Source organism: Aristolochia californica, unplaced genomic scaffold, assembly GCF_029961685.1.
Source record: "Aristolochia californica isolate CCGP_79_NKW_82.1479 unplaced genomic scaffold, dmAriCali1.0.hap1 SCAF_5, whole genome shotgun sequence".
NCBI lineage: Eukaryota > Viridiplantae > Streptophyta > Magnoliopsida > Piperales > Aristolochiaceae > Aristolochia > Aristolochia californica.
In genome coordinates, this window is record NW_027182214.1 from 8,832,648 (window position 1) to 8,850,497 (window position 17,850).

Sequence of the window (17,850 nt, forward strand, 5' to 3'; positions counted from 1 at the left end):
ACCCCAAAAGGCCTCATACTAATAGAGATAGTCTCCACAATTATATTTCCATGATCCTCCCCACTTCTAGTCAATGTGAGACTTTAGTTGTATACCCAACTATCCTCCCCTCGAACAATCATCCATCCGTCCACTCTCTACCAGCCCGGAATTTTCACTCCAATGCGTTGGAAACACACGCCTTACATGGAGTACTACCTATCTCGAGAGCATGCTCTATCCAGATCAACTCCTCTTCACCGTGTTGAGACCTGGACATGTCCATGAAGAATTTGGAGCACACCACCTGTCCAATAGAGCACATCCACGGATCCCTTCGTAATCTAATTTGAGGCCCACCACCTTTGTTCGGCATTCAGAGGATCCCATCCATCATGGCTAACTCCGGGGCATAACTCTGATACCATTTGTTAGGCAAAAAAATCGATGACAACAAAGTAACAAGTAACCACGACACAAATTTAGGTAGTTCGACAAATTGCCTACGTCCACGGGAGCTACAATGGATATTATTTAATCTGAGGATACACAATACAATAGGGACTGTTTATCACAACAGAAACACAACCCGAGCGAGTCTTCTCTCTGTTGCTTCTCAACGAGTTCAGAAAGTCTCGATTACAGCAGAGACGAGTACCAAGTGTTCCTCTGCAAGTGTGGAGTTTCGGCAAGACCAAAGCTTCCCACCGTAGCGTCGTCCTGGCGAGACCGAAGCTTTGAAAATGGCGAGACCGATGCTTCTCCCCGCTTCGTCTTCCTGGCACACACACAAGCACCGATACGAAATTCCGAGAGAGAGTTCCGAGAGGGCTTCTCTATTCTCACAACTTCCTCTTGCTGGCCACACTGACGCAGATACGAACTCCCCACAAAGAGTTCCCCCAAAGGCTTCTCTGTTCCAGTAGTAGAGTCGAAAAAAATCCCGAGAGCTTCCATTTTGGTATCAGAGTGGCAAAACAGGTTAAGTCTCGAGACTTATCGATCTCCCTCTGAATTTCTGCATCGGCGTCAGTGGGAGCTGAAGTAAGAAAAATCCTGAGAGCTTTCGTTTTTCCCATGTTTCTGTAACTCTCTGTAAGTGCTGAAGAAGCATAATAAATCAGCAGCGGGAGAGTTAATAATTCTTGAGTGTTGCACACGCCAAACCCAAAATAAAGAAACGATGAAATGCTCTCCATGTCCTGCTCATATGTGGACAAGACTCCATCGTGCTCAACATTACTGGTTCTCACTGGTTGTCTCCCGCTCTGGCTGTCATCATCATTGTCATCATAGAGCTTTGGAATTTCCATCCGAAGTCCTTTGCCATCCTATCTTCATTATTTCTAGAAATATATCTTAAGCAACTCAGTGTTGTTCCAAACAGAGCCCGGATATCACTGTTCTTCGACAGATCTTATCACTGCTATCTTTCCAGCAAGCATCCAACATTATTTCCACTACTACCTATCCGAAATGGTGTCTACGGGTGATTTATCTTTGGACGGAATTTTTTGTTAGATCAAATTGGTCCGACACACTCTAGAAAATTTGCTACTACCATTTTTATTACTGTTGATTTGGCCAATCATTTGAGATCAACACTGCCTTTCCATACCAAGATACAAATTTTTATCTGGCTTACTGTCATTATTCCTAGTTACAACATATAAACAATTATCTCTGTTGCTATTATTTGGTGTTGCCTCTTCCGGAAGTCACAGAGTTGTCTCTGCCTATTGCTGATTTCTTGGCTTATCTCTCGTTTGACTTGTTGTCTTGTGACAGTAACACCAGCTGGGTTTTTGCTTTGGGAGGACAAAGATGCCAACGTTGCGCTTGTTTCCGTTTCAGGAGATTGAAGATATTGTTATCCCGTTCTGTTTGGAAGCGGGTGCCGCGGGGAAGAAGATGGTTGTTGCCCAAATAAAAGCTTCTTAAAAGTTAGGAAACTTGAATTAATCAACACCAGGTCCAACTTGGACCATACCTTGCCGAGTGCCGAGTCAACCTAGCGAACCAACGATCCGAGAGTCATCTGTTCTGCTTGGGTTAACCCAACGAGCACAATTGATACAACCCAACCCAGTCCAAGGCCAACTCGGGTCCGGATCAAACTGACTCGGCCCACTTTTTTCTGCCTCATTTATATGGGTCTGGGTCCCGAGTTCTATACATATTTCTTCTATGACTTGATTATATCGGTCTAGTACCTAACTCAGCTCGATTCGGTTATTAGTCTCCAATTGGATTATTATTGGTAACTTATTCCTTGGTCAACATATTATTTGGTGCATATTCTCCTTATTCAAAGATGACTAGCAACGAATTATTTTAAAGGTCTTTTTTGAAGATTTTCATTATTTGGTACATGTTCTTGGGCCCAGGCCCATTTTAGCTGTTGTTATTGTGCATCTTTGGATGAGATATTATTATTGAAGAAAAAACATTCTTAATTGCTAAATTTTGACTATTCTGATGATGAAGAAAGCCAAGGTGGCCCCAAAATATTGTCTTTCGAATAATTACTCGTTACTCCCCTTAATTAGTATTTATTACTCTTACCATTTGAAAGTCAGTGTCCTATAGAAAGACACGATGATAGAGGAGTTTTGTTGTTACACTAATGAACACCGCATATAAACCCACTACCTACAAAAGATAGGAGTATGCCCTACATCCATCATGAGTTGTGACAAGTTGTGATTTTTCAAAAACCAAATCCAATCTGATTTTTCTTAAGAAAATATTTGATCTGTGTGTAATTTCTTCCAATGGTTTCTAGTTAACTACACAAACACGCCCAGGGTCTCCCTTACCCACCTTTTTTTTTTTCTTTAGTATGCTCATTTTTTTTATCAGTGTTCTTTCCCGAAAAAAAATCCATCTTTTCCTTGCTTCTTCTTTCATCAATCAACAATTTCCTGACCTTCAAACAATATCAGTCCAATTCATGGAAGTCTAGAATTACGTTTAAACATGATCACTAGTTGAGTTCACAAAAAAGCTATCCAACCAGTGTGCCGCAGAGAAGCCTCCGAACATAACTTTATTAGAATTGAAGCAACACAACCATCTTAAAAAACAATCCACCTCATGCTGAACAGAAACAGCACATGTTTCCATGTCCTTCAACCCTACCGGCTTCCCTGAAGACTCCTCTACTTGTGCATAAGCACATGTATGTAATAGATATGTAGTAGTGGCAAACCAGATCAAGTCGCCTCCAGCCTACCTCACAACTAGAATTTCCATTTCTGGCAGCCTCTCGACATGCCTCTTCCCTTGTTGCAGAAAATGACTGAGCACAATAGCAAAAAATGATAGCCAGCAATTTAAACCCAGGAGAGAAGTCAAGACCAGGTACAGGATAAACACAATTGCTAGTTCTTCGGTGATGGTGAACAACCCGAAAAACAGAAAAAAAAAACCTTTTAGCACAGATGTAAATATCTCTTTTTTAAGAAAACAATGCATGACGAATTTATAATACAAGATTATACTGCGTTACACTAGGTGTAATAATACACAGACAACAGCACATGATCAGCACAAAAAAAGGCTTTCAAACTGATCATGTCAAATAAAAAAGAGTAAAAAATATCAATTTGCCTTTCCAATATTAGATCCTGCCTCTAAAACCACATGTAAGAATTTGAAAGATGAGTGAAAACCTCTTTCAGATGTTTCTTCAATTTTCATGAACTATCATTGAGGTTCTCAGCGAGCAAGGTGGAGCACTAAATGACTTGAGACCCAAATTTTAGTCCAAAAACTAAACAGCATCAAATTCCTAGCCTATACCCTAGCTACATTTCAACTCTGCTTAAAATTTTTGCAAGTCGTAGTATCTAACTTACCCAAAACACATTAACAAAGGAACAAAGGTAAACATTTTTATGAAGTGTCTGCTGTAACCATTAAAAAAATAAGAAGTCATTTGATGTTATTCTGCAAACAGAAAATGAAAAGTGTGTCATCTGGACATGAAAACATAAGCAGAAGGGTAATAGGAAACATATCTAAACTTCCTACAACAGAAAATACCCTAAAAAACAAAATATACTTAAAACCTCAAAAACACAGAAGAAGCAATTGTATGACATTTTTGTGATCAGCTAGTAGATGGTTGCTTTGCAGATCGGATAGGTCATATACACTGATAAGTCCATGGAAACCTCTTAGACGTTCAATTTCTTAACAAAAGCATAATGCTGAGATGACGGATGTGAACTTGCCAAATAGATCATGAATCACAATCTCAACTATGTGTTCATATATCTGGTAAAGTAAATGCATAAATAAACTGCCCAAAGATTTTCCTTCATTGCATGGTTAAACAAGATTCGGCTTAGAGATGCGGTTGCTCAATACTAATAAAGTTATTTATAAAGGAAAAGAATCATAATGCACAAAAATTAATCCACAGTCAAATAATATAAAACAAGCAAGTCTTTGTCAAAACCACTGACCCCATGAGAACTCCACATTTTTATTTTTATTTTGAGAATAGAGAACTCCACATTGATTAGGACCTACATTATGATGCTGATATTCAGCTTGTCATCCATGAATTTGACCAGTCTGCAAATTACACCCACAATGACAGTTTTGGAGAAACAGATTGGTCAGTCAATCACCTATATTCTCATCATCTGTAACTAGATCATGTAATCACATTTTCCACTAGTTCAATATTCATCCATAGGGACTACCCGCAGACAGTGAATAAGGTTTACTGAGTCCTTTGTATACAATATTTTCCAATCTATGTTCATGAGTTCTTTGAAACTTGAATTTTACACCAAAGTTAAAAGAAGCTGCTCACATAAAGTTTGACAATCTATTCCTAAAAATTTAATTATAGATGAAAAAGGAACAAAGTGAAATACATTGCTCATAAGGAAACATTATAAACCAGTTATGAAACATACATCATGACTTCTTGGTCAAGTGCCGTGCCAACATCTCAGATATTCCTAATGCTGAGAAATTTTCACATCCAAAAAGTTCCTGAAGTCTGATGTCACAGTGTATCACCATTGAGTTGAGTGGGTCCTACAAAATATTAGAAAGTACAAACTTGAGATTATTGGCAATAAATGCTAAATTATACTCATTTGCATAATTATACTAATATCTTTGCATAATAAGCTAATTAGTAACAAGTCTCTCCTACATTAATATTTTTTTTCCAAAGGACTCCATAAAACCATTTTTTAAAAATAAAATTAAGCAAATTTTTTTGCCTATATCAGGATTTGAAATGCAACTTTTGTGTCCAAAAAATGCAAGACATACTTGTACAACAACTTAAAGAAAATTTTCTACAATATAACATAAAAGACAGCAAATAAGGAGAAGAGGAAAAAAAACGTAAGAACCTCCAGCTGATTAATTTTGATGTAATCCCAAACACGTTTTTCAGCCTCTGGTTGGAGCATCTCCTTCTCTCCAGTGTCCAAAAAATTGGCAAGCAGTTCAGATATCAGCATTGGTGAAGGCTCTGTATCAGTAGAATCAGTTGCAGTGTCTGCATTAGTAGCCTTTAACCTTTTTGGATCTGGGTCAGATTCTTCTGCAAAAATGTTGAAAAACACATACACTTATTACATTAAAAACAAAAGCTCAGAAAACTTTACAAAAAAGAGGAAAAACAGAGCACTTACTGGTAGGATCAAGTGGTAAAATATGCTTTGCCAACAGCTTGTTCATCTTGAACATGTCAGTGCAATCTGTCTCAAACACCAGTTTGAGTTCATCATTGCAAATGATCTTTCTTTTGTTGTTGGGATCTTGGAGGTTGTTCTTCCGTATGTATGCCCAGAGCTGCTTCACAATCTGGCTCAGTAGAGTTGTTGTTACCATGCAGATAGGAGTAAGATAACTTACAAGGTGTGGAAATAATAAGTAAAATATGAAACAACATCCACTTTCTTCAGTCAATGAGAACCTGAGTCCTTGGCATGGTTGGCTCACCAACAATGGTTTGTAGTGCAGGTGAAACACCACATACTTTATTTAAACCACCTGGACCCCCTCTTCTTTTAGTTCCAGGTTGGGCACTACAATATAGTGGCAGCACATAGACAGTAAATGTTTTATTCTTTTCTTTCAAAAATGAAAAACATAAAAACATCAAATAACACCAGAAGATACTTCCTCTCATTAAACATGAACCTGCCCCACAAATACACAGAGCTCACCAAACTCCACCTCAATTCAGTGTATGAGTGACATGGAAAATATCTTTCAATATGCTCACTGAAGCACCCAATATAGATAAAAGATAATTTGCAGAGTGAGGAGCATGTAACCAATTCATTAGCAAGGGAAGGGGTGAGCTATCACAATCTCCCATTGTGAAAGGCCTAGTTTTCATATATTCCTTTGGCTGCGGCCTTCAACAGAAATAGCACTCTCTCCCCGCCCCCCCCCACCCAAAAAAAAAAAAAAAAAAAAGAATGATTTCACAATAGCAGGAACATGTATAAATTTACATAATGAAATGAAACCTAAAAAAAAATTCAGTACTGCCAAAGTTTTTTAGTCAAATGGATTAAAGAAAAAGAACAGTTGTGACCATGCTCTCAACGATTTGCCACCTAAAGGAGAATAAACATAGCAAGCTGACAAGACAACTCCCGCAGGTGTCATCTAAATTTTCTTTTCAACCAAGATTATACCAAATGGCACCTCCATGAAAAATCTCCAGAGAATCTTTCCTCCAGAATTGGTGCCTGATAAAGCTGGAAGCTCAGATATTAGATCTCAACCTCAATCACTTGTCCTATCCAGTAAGAGTCATCATTCAAAACGAACTTCATCCATTCTATAAAATTTCATCACTTGTCCTATTCTATAGAACTTCTCATCAGAAGCCCCAAATGGCCCACGCAACATCTCACTCAAATTTTAGCAATAAAATTTACTTCCTCTAACCCAGGAACAGAGATTCGTATCTAAATGAATAATGTACCGTAAAGCAGGCTGGAAAAGTTAAATATGCCAAACATGTAAAAAGTAATAATAATAATTAAAATATTTTTTTAAAAAAGGCAAGCGGACCAAATTAGGTGAGGCTTCATCGCTGCTGAACTACCCAAAATCTCGGCAACTCCAATATCGTTGCTAAACCGAATTTCAACTTAAAAGGAAACCTAACTAAATATAATAAAATAAAATTATTTCCCCAAGAAAGATACCAAAAGCAAGCAGAGTGAACCCATGCCCCAACCGCCACCCTACTACTTTCAAAACCTCTATAAACCGTGCAAGAAAGCGGAATATCTGAAATCCAACCACTCAAGAAAAACAAATACCTAAACCAACATTAAATTTAAAAGTTATAGAAAAACAAAGAAGAAAGTAACATCTTATACATTAAGCGGAAACAGTACAAGTAAAAAAATTCAAGGACCGCTCAAGAGCACCGTAAATTAACAGCAGGCAAAAGGGAAATTTTTTCATAAAGACACCACAAATCAGAAGTACTCGAAAAATATGGAAAAATCGGACAAGAACCACAATCATACAAATCCACGCCCATCTGAGAGGTGATGACAAGCAAAAACATAAAAGACCTCGCAGAAGCACATCTTCGTAGCTTACTCGGAAAAATTAAGTAAATAAACCCACGCAGATAAATGATTTTTTAAATAAAAAAATTGCGCTAGTTTTTTTCTACTAGACTTCTCACAAAGAAACCCACAAGAAGTCACAAGAAACCGAGGAAGAAGATGTAAAACTGAAATGTGCAACATCAACACCTCTCTTTTGGGACTTCCTGGGTAGCCAGCACATTTCCAGATACCGGGATACCGGTCTTTTCCACTTCTCCCTGAAGCAGAACCTGATGTGGATACCGAAAATCGATCTCATGCGGACCCGCCCGGGGAAAAGAGTTGTGCTGGTAGGGCTGCACGGAGAAGGGCGCAGGCGCAGAAGAAGACGGCGGATGAACAAGATGGAATAGTTGGGGCTGCCGCTGCGACTGAAAATGCTGGTGGTTCTGAAGGGCAAAATGGTCTTTGGGATGGGTTTGTGAACGGGGAAGGAGATCGATCTGATCACCGATGAATGCGGCCTTGTGAGAGAGGTCAAGACCGAGCTTGGCCTCCAGCTGCTGCACGACGCCGTTGACGGAAGTCGCGGCGTCAGGGCCCGACTGCTGAAGAACCGAAGCGACGGCGTTGGCTATATCTTGGTCCGAAACCATTTCAAAATTTAGGGTTACATATAACGGCTAAATAAAAAACGGACAATAACGATTTCCTGCGTCTCTTTCACCGGACTTGTCTCCCCTATCTCTCTCTTTCTCTGTCTTTCTCTCTCACTCCGAAAGACTTCTCTCTCCTCAGCGGAAAACCCTCTCTCTATCTCTCTCTTATCTACTCTCTCTCTTTGTATGTAAGCGACGAAATGACCGGTACGGCCAAAGATGGCCTCGAAATTTACCAGGCTGTGGACCCTTATGCCCCTTTGACGTCGGGACAGAGATGGAATTTTGTGAAGTTGTCGAAGGGCCATTGTGCATTCATATGGTAATTATACGAGTCAATGAAATACATACATAATTAATTATAAATAATAAATAAATAAAGTTATAAATAACAAAAACGAAAGTAATACGTTGAGTTATTAATTTATTAATAACATATAAAATACTTTAACCTAAAAATGAATGATTTAAGAGAAAAAATGGATCTAATCATAACTGTAACACACTAGATATTTGTACATAATATATTTTATGTACTATTAATCAATAATATATTATCACAAAATTTAAAACCATTGGTTTAATTAATTATAGCAATCGGATAATTAAACCAAAATAATTTATCAAATATTTATTTTAACAATATTTTAATTATGACCATTAAATCACTATTTTAATATAGTAATTATAAAATAAATATATTAAATAAATAAAAATAATTATTTTATAAATAAAAATTATAAATTAATGATTTTTATGACGATAGTTTAATTTTTCCTAACTTAGGAAAAATTAAACCATCGTCGTCATCCTCAACGGTGAGCCAGTGGGCAACGGTGACAGAGGCGGCGCTCCGAGGGTACGTCGAGAGGGAGGCCGAGAAGCTCTGCAATAGATGCTCGACCTCCCGTGCTCTGCGACGGAGGTCGAGATGGAGAGGAGAGGGAGGAGGAGGAGAGAGGGACACCGAGAGATAAGAGAAGTCGTCGCCGAGGGAGGAAGGCCTCCCTCACTCTCCTCTCCCTCTCGACCTCCGTCACAAAGCTTCTCGGTCTCCCGTACTCTACAACAGAGGTCGAGAGGGAGAGGCTGTAGAGAGGGAGACCGGAGAGGGACGGTGGAGACGAGAGAGGGAGCAGAGAGCTCGGGGAGAGAAGGGGTGAGGGAAACGAAAATGAGTAGACTCATGGAGAGGGTGTGCAGCAAAGAGAAGGCGTGCTCGTTTTATGTACATGATTCTCAAAATTGTTCGAAAAACACTTTCCCTCGTTTATGCTTTGGACATGATCTCGTGAGTCATGTTAGTCATGTACATGACTTGAACTCCAACGTTCCACTAACGACCTCAGGACATGAACTGAGTATTACGGCTGAAGTTCATGTCCTGATTCATGTTGACTAACCCCTAATATCAGTTGCTCTCCAACCATCTAACCAAAAAAAAAAAAAAAAAAAACAACAACAACAAGGGGGTTGGTCCACAATGAAGTGGAATGAATTCTTCTCGCATTATTTAGTTCATTAAATAATGGCGTTAATGTAGAATGAATTACATTGAAGTGAGATTACACCACTTCATTCGCTCAGGCAAAAATCGGGAAAAATTGATTCATACTTATTTTGTGAATCAACCGATTGAAGTGCACAACGTGCGTTGCTCCTTCCCCTCTCCCCCCACAATCCTTCAACAAAGTTTTTTTTTCTCCTCCCTCTTCCCTTGCCCCCGTCGGCCTTCCTTCCTCTCGGCCTCCCTCTCCTCTCCCTCTCGACCTCAATCGCAGAGCACGGGAGGCCGAGCCTCCGTCACAAAGTACGGGAGGCCGAATCTCTATCGCAGAGCACGAGAGGCTGAGCCTCTGTCGCAGAGCCTCTCGGCCTCCCGACTTCCCACGTCATAATTGGTTTAATTATCCAATTAATTAAACCATTAGTTTTTTATTTTTTGTTAATATATTATTAATTAGTAATATGTAAAATATATATTATGTTATTGATAAATTAATATATTTATTTATTCATTATGTACTTTTTATTTTGTATTAAAATAGTGATTTTTAATGTTAAACTATATCTTATGTTATTACAAAATAATTTATTTATTTATTATATTCACTTATGTTATTTTTAAATTTTTTATTTATTTTAAATAATTTATTCTAGTGACATGTAATTATTGTTTTAATTTATAAAGTAATATAATATAATTTTTCATTAATTAGGATATTAATATATTCTAATACTACACGTTAAAACACTTATAAGTGTAGTAACTATATTTATTTTGGTTAATTATCTGTTTAGGTATATATTCTATTTAAGTATATTATAAAAGGTTACTCATTCTCTTCTTTATATCATACTTTTTATTTGGGGGCACTAACACTGGAATCTGTTTTCTAGTGCACTTGAACTCGTCTACACTAATACCCAAAGATGAGTTAAATTTGAATCAATTCATTTAAGTTCAATTCCATTCTTCACTTTAATTTAAGTTCTTTGTGGACTAACCCCATTGTAAGGTCTAGTTCAATCTCTTGTCTGATATCATCATAATGTGAACTTGCTCCCTTCTTCCTTTCTCTATGCCATAGGTAATTAGGGTAATTTTTATTTAGTATATAGCTCGACTAAAAAAATATACTCCTTGCTCAAAGATCAAGTGACGTTTCACCATTTCAATATTTGAATATAAATTTAGACTTCCCTTGGGAATCCAAATTTATTTCACCCTATTTAGTTGATCTTCTAGTTGAACATTCAAATACATAATGGCCTTTGGTTCCACATTTATAACATGAATCATTAAACATAGTGATCTTAAAGTTAATTTATCTAAAACATGAGATGAGTCGGAGGCTTTTCTTTTAGCTACCCTTTTGTGGGATTTTAACATTTTGTTTTTTTTATATTTTAAAATCCTAGAGTAAAGTATGATATTTTCATTTCTCACCTCATAAATCTCTCACATTCAGAGATGGGTATTTCATTTTCTTTTCTAGGTTCTTCTCGCTTGGAGGAACAATTAGCTTTCAAGGATTTAATTTCTTTTTCTAATTTTGAAAGTCGCCTTCTTAAATTTTTATTTTTTTTCTTCCAAGTGAGGACATGGATTCTTTTAGTAGTCTAATAACTTGTTCCTTGTCTAGTTCCTCATAACTATTACTCTATGAAATCTCATATCTGTTTGGGATGATGTTTCCAACTAAGCATGAGTGCATACAATATTCAATGCTTACAATATCACTATATATAGTGCACTCAAAGGGTGAAGAGCCATATTCCATATTCCTACAAAAATTAGATTCTAGTTTATCCCATAAATCCTTAGTTGATTTACAAGATGAAAAAGAATATGAAAATTCATCTTAATGAACTATGAATGAGTTCCATAGCCTTAGTATTCCCATCAACTTTTGCAATGTCTTAGTTATCTCAATCATATATTGATTTTGGAATAGATCTTTCTTTTATATTTTAGGATAAGATGAAGGGTCCACTAATCATTGCTTCCCATAATTGAAACCCAATAGATTGTAAGAAAAAGTCTATTATAATTTACACTATTGGTATTGTGAACTATTAAGAATAGATGTGGAGCTGGGATCATGACCATCTTGGAACATAGTGCCTTCTTGAGATATCATGAAATCAATTGAATAGAATAGAATAAAATATAATTTTTTATTTCAAAAGATTAAAGCCTACTATGATACCAATTATTGGCCTAGGTGGTGTCTCAAGAGGGGGTGAACTAATATAGAAAATAAAAATTATACTTTTATGATATCATCAGAACCAAATAGATAAGCAAGATACAAGCACATGCACACAACAACAAAAAGGCAAAGATTTTTAATATCGATGTTCTCTAGTGGTAATCACCACCCAAGAACCCTTGCTCGGAATTTTTTTATTGATATTCTCTATTAGCTTAAATATACAAAGAGATTTTGATGCTCTTTAAGCTAAGTGTAATCCCCTAATATGTAATTTAATCTCTCCTCAAGATATTCAATGCAAACTAGATTCCAAGCTCTAGAATGCCAATACTTCTAGCTTTAAGGTACTAGACAAATTTAAAATACAAATGAGTAAAATCAAACTTATAACTTTCTTTTAGAGAGATATAGCCCTTCTCCTAGTGAGACACATGCTTCCAAATCTTTAAGCAAGTGAAAATGAAGTGTATGGAGCTCAATGGAACTTTGAATGCAAAGAATGTGATAGAAATGGAAGGTTTAGGAAAATTTTCACTTTTTCTCTTTAAAAGGGTAAATTGGAATTTGAAGAAAAAATATTTTTCTAGAGGTTTAGTGTGCCAACTCAATGAATTTGGGAGCTTATTTGTAAGTTTTCTAGCCAAACTAACCATTTTTTCCCGTTTATGAAAAACTACAAAAAGTGTTGATTGATGAATGAAAATGTATGATTGATCAATCATGTATAATAATTATATTTTTTGAGTTCCCTAAGCCTCTTGATCGATCAGGACATCAACCAACGAGTCTTTAATCTTTTAGAGAAATTATTGATCGATCAACCTAGTTTGATTGGTTGATCATGCTTTATAGAATTGGCCAAACAATATTTTATATGATCAATCATGCACCTGAGGATGTTATAGCTCTTCCTGACAGTATTCTATATAATTGATCATGCCATACCTAATGATAGATCATGCTTTATAAATTCTGCTAGACTACATTTTGTATGATGGATCAAACTTATACAAGTTGATTCATCATGCAATATGCTAGTATACTATTTTAATATTTAAGCATGATATAAGCTATTCTAAAGGACTTACCAATTGTAAAACATTTATATGTATTGGTAAAACATGATTTTGAAATATTTTATGTCTAAAGTGCCATGACAAATTCGTGCTAAAGAATCAGAATTTGCTATTTACTTACATAGCTGGTCTTGAGATTTTCTATTTGAGTTTGACTCTGTCTTTGAACTTCAAACTTCTTGTTTGTGTATGTTCTTCTTGATAGCAACAATCTTCAATGAGTTTTTTCTTCAGGTCTTGACTTTCAACTTGATTGATCATTATTTTATCTTAGACTTTTGCCATAGACTTCATAAAATTTGTGCTAGAAGGCATGTGTCTAAAATGGAACGGGTAACACCGCTAGTAGTATATTTTCAAGCTAACCATTTTATTATAATCAAAATAATAGAGACCAACATGATTTTACCATTCATCTAATAAAGGTGGGGCCTAGGGCAAGGGGTGAGTGGCTTTGAGTTAGGGTATGGGGGATGTTGACGGAAGGTTGATTCCCATATTTCTTTTGATGATAACAAAACTTACTTGATTTAACAACTTGAAAATCTAAGTATTTTAAATACTATACCTTCAAGAGTAAATGCATCTCAAGGTCTAAAGCTTCAAGCCACAATTCAAGACCTCAAACACATTTAAAGTACATCTCGTAAAGAAGCACCCATAAGGAAGAAGACTAGATTTCAAGTGTTATAGACAAAATGTCTAAACTTAGTCACTTTTGTAAGAGAGCATTCTAAACTTCCTTTCCTTAAGTACATACGTGAAATTGGAGTCTTAGGTTATAAATTGTATATAAAAATATTTAGGGACATTATAATAACCATTTAGAACATGCTAGAGCAGTTAGATAACAACATTCACATGCTTTAAAAGTCTACATTAAAACTGGTATTGGAATAATCGATCGGCCACTGGTGGTGATCAATCATCTAGAATTATGTAGGGCAAAGATATAAAAGCACGATCAATCATCCAGAATTATGTAGGGCAAAGATATAAAAGCACGATCAATCAACCATAGTCGATTAATCGATGATCCAAGACATGGCCATTTCATGCTATAACGCATGATCGATCATCACACCTGATTGATCGATCATCTCTGCCCCAACATGTTAATTTCTCATAGAATGATCGATCATCCCACCAGATTGATTGATCAGTCCAAACCTTGCTAGTTGGGGACTTCAAGCATTATGGATAATAGGAAAATACATTGATCACTCATACTTTTATTACACAACCAGAGGGAATCTTGATTGATTGATCATCCACTAGTAATTGTTGAAAGATGGGCCCAAACCTACACGACCAAGGAAGACCCACATATCCAAGTGTGTTGGAAGATGGGCCCAAACACATAAGACCAAGGAAAGCCCTCATATCCAAGAGTGTTGGAAGATGGGCCCAAGCCCATAAGATAGGGACCCACCATGATCATGTGAGGTAGCATAAGAAGTCTAACAAAGCCACAATTATTATGGAAGCAGGTCTCATAGAGGAGTTTCGGTTTAAAAGTGTTTTAGTCATGTTAATCTTCTATTTATATTGGGTTATTTAATTATGTTAGGACTTATCTTTAAGTGTTAGAGTTTGGGTGTAATTGGGACAAAAGTAGTTTAATTTTAATTGGACTCTACTACCTTCCTCTACGAATAAGTCAATGAAGTATTTCTCTTTTCCATAAATTCAACACGGCATTTGAACATGTTTTGTGAGTTGACTCAGTCAACCCATAGAGTTAATGTGATATTTTCTGATTTATTATCTCTAGCTGTTTAGGTTCGTATTTTTTTATTTTTTTCAGTTCCTACACCCGTTATTTGATTTACATTTTTTACCTTTATACTGTTATTATTTTCGAGACCGGACACTATCGGACTGGCCGACACATTAGCGGGGCCATATTTGAAGTTGTAGTTGGTGGATTTTGATTTAAAGGCTTGGTCGAAGACTTTTAATTCTCATTGCAGACTATTTGTATCCTTTGAAGAGCCATTATCATTGTCGTCGACTCCGACCCACACACGGCAACGGTGGCGCAAAGGGAGTTGCTTATTGCTACCGTTTCTAAATTCATCAAAAAACACTGAAGAGGAAACCAACAACAATAATTTCTTCGAAAGCTTGGTTATCGTCACGTCTTCCGATCCGGAACCAGGAAGAGATCGTCTGGTGGTTGATCCATGGAAATGGGGCATATCACGAGTCCAATCAACCCGACTCGACGCACTTATTTTTTTGCCTCGATTATACGTGTCTGGATCCCGAGTTCTATACCTATTTCTTCCGTGACTTGGCTATATTGGTCTGATATCTGACTCAGGTCGACTCGGTCCTTTTTTCTCCGAGTAGAGTATTATCTTGGATTATTACTCGGTTCCAACATATTATTTGGTGCAACTTCCTTATTTAGTGATGGACTAGCTAAGGATTATTTTATGGGTCTTTTTTGAAGATTTTCATTATGTGGTACGTGTTATTGGGCTTAGGCACATTTCGGTTGCTGCTATTGTGTCTCTTTAGCTGAGATATTATTATTGAAGGACTTCTCTATTATTGATTGTCGTTAGCATTGGTTATTCTGATGAAGAAGAAAGCATATAATAGCCCCAAAATATTAGCTCGGGTAAATACAAGTTACCCCCTTAATTGGCATTTATTACTCCTACCATTTGAGAGTCGGTGCCCTATGGGGGGACACCGTGATGGAGGAGTTTTATTACACTTCTAAGCAATGTCTATAGACCTACTACCTATAGAAGATAGGAGTGTGCCCAACATCCAGCTTGAGTTATTTGAATGGAGTATGGGATGTCTTACAGGTAGGAGTGATTTTACTCTCATTTATATTATGTCAGCTGGGCCTCTTGGAAGAGACCACCAACTTGAGTGTTGGAAGATATGGTGGACTGCCATTTTATACGGGAAGATCCTATACACCATTTGTAGGAAGCTGGGCATTCATGATGTTCTCTCACCCTTGCTTGAGGGGGAGTGTTGGAAGATGGGCCCAAACCCACACGACCAAGGAAGGCCCACACATCCAAGTGTGTTAGAAGATAGGATCAAGCTCATAAGACCAAGGAAAACCCACACATCCAAGAGACATGGAAGATGGGTTCAAGTCCATAGAACAAGGAGAAGGCCCATAGGCCCATACAGTGATGGTCGGATGGTAAATAAAGAGTCATCTCATAGAGATATCATTGATGTAATTAGTTTAAGTTTCAAGAGAAGTATTGTAATATTATAGTTTTATCAATCTATAAATTGAGCTTCAAGGGGAGGTTTAGGACATTAATCCATAACTTCTTCTTCCTTCTGTTTTATCCCAATGGGTGTCTCTCTCTTTTTCTCCATGAGTTAAATCCATGGAGTCTTGAAAATTGAGCAGATTCTTTTAACAAATTAGTGAGAAAGAACCTAGTGAGAGGACGATTAGATCAAAAGTTTGTAAGAGACAGACCTTGTGATGTTTGCCAACTTGGAAAGCAACAAAAAATTCTTTCAAGCCTAAGAATGTAGTTTCAACCTCTTGACCTCTTCAACTAATCTATTCAAATTTAGTTGAACCTTCCTGAACCTTAAGCCTAAATGGGAAGCATTACACCCTAGTGGTGGTAGACTACTCTTCAAGGTTCACAAGTGTTGATTTCCAGGACTCCATGGATTAGCTCATGGAGAAAAGGAGAGACGATATAGTGGGGAGAAAATAGGAGGAAGAAAGACGTTATGGACTTGTGTCCTAACCATCCCCTCGAAGCTCTATTTATAAATAAGTAAAATTATAATATTACAATTATAAACTAATTACATCAATGCCATCTTTATGAGATAACTCTTTATTTACCACCATGCCACCACTATGTGGGCCTTCCTTGGTCCATGGGCTTGAGCCTATCTTCCACCTCTTTTGGATGTGTGGGCCTTCCTTGGTTGTGTGAGCTTCAACCCATCTTCCAAAACTCCCCGTCAAGCTAGGGGTGAGAGAACATCATAAACGCTCAACTTGCTACAAATGGTGTATAAGATTTTTCCATATAAAATGGCAGTCCATAATATCTTCCAACACTTCCCCTCAAGTTGGTGATCTCTTTTTTATTGTTAAGAGACCCAATAGGTATAATAGTGGTGAGAGAAAAAATCACTCCTAGCCATATGATAAAGCTCCATACTCCAATCAAATGGTCATAGTCTGAAATACTCTTTGCTCAATTTCAAAAGCGGAAAAGTAGCCAACTGTGGAGCACAAAGTCTACCCACTTTCTCAGGATAGATTAAAAAAACACTTCTTGGGTCAATACTAGACTTCACTCAAGCTGGATGTTGGGGTCACTCCTCTCCTCTACAGGTAGTGGGACCACTATATGCTCTCTTCTGCATTAGAATAACCAATGGTTGTTTATATGTGGGATCCACCATGGCCCCACAAGCTAGTACGAGCCACCATGAGCTCGAGAGGTGTCAACAAGAGTCCTCATACAAAGTGGCTCTAGCTAAGAGATAAGGAACATGTGGTGTAATTAAATAGAAGATTTGAAGATCAAATGGGACCCACAAAGATACCATGAGCTGATATCTCTATTTACATAAGTTGGAAGATCATGTGGGACCCACAAGATAAGACCAAGAGCTGGATCTCTAGCTTGATTCACGTCCTTAAAGAAGGTATTTGTAGTTGAGTTAAATTAGTCTCTTAAATATGTAATCTTATCATAATACGCTTATCTTTGAGAGTTCTAGTTGGAATGTAATTAGGAGTCCTAAGGTTAGTTGTACATGGACTATATCACCTCTTCAACTATAAATAGGGGTGATTGTAACTCAGAAATATCAAGCAAGTTTTTGATTT

General features: G+C 37.1%; 1 protein-coding gene across 3 annotated transcripts; it reads right to left on the reverse strand.

Moving 5' to 3' along the window:
• Positions 1 to 3,000: 3,000 nt before the first annotated feature.
• Positions 3,001 to 8,323, reverse strand: LOC137966635 (uncharacterized). Of its 3 annotated transcripts, none has more exons than XM_068813317.1 (6): positions 7,749 to 8,323; positions 5,933 to 6,044; positions 5,649 to 5,820; positions 5,364 to 5,557; positions 4,914 to 5,037; positions 3,001 to 3,280 (listed from the first exon to the last, which is right to left on the reverse strand). In XM_068813317.1, the coding sequence occupies exons 1-5, from the start codon at positions 8,195 to 8,197 to the stop codon at positions 4,915 to 4,917; spliced, it is 1,050 nt and encodes a 349-aa protein (XP_068669418.1). In that variant the 5' UTR covers positions 8,198 to 8,323; the 3' UTR covers positions 3,001 to 3,280; position 4,914. The 3 variants fall into 3 exon arrangements, with proteins under 3 accessions (XP_068669418.1, XP_068669420.1, XP_068669419.1); XM_068813319.1 differs by lacking the exon at positions 3,001 to 3,280 and adding an exon at positions 3,335 to 3,368; XM_068813318.1 differs by lacking the exon at positions 3,001 to 3,280 and adding an exon at positions 3,778 to 3,930.
• Positions 8,324 to 17,850: the final 9,527 nt, after the last annotated feature.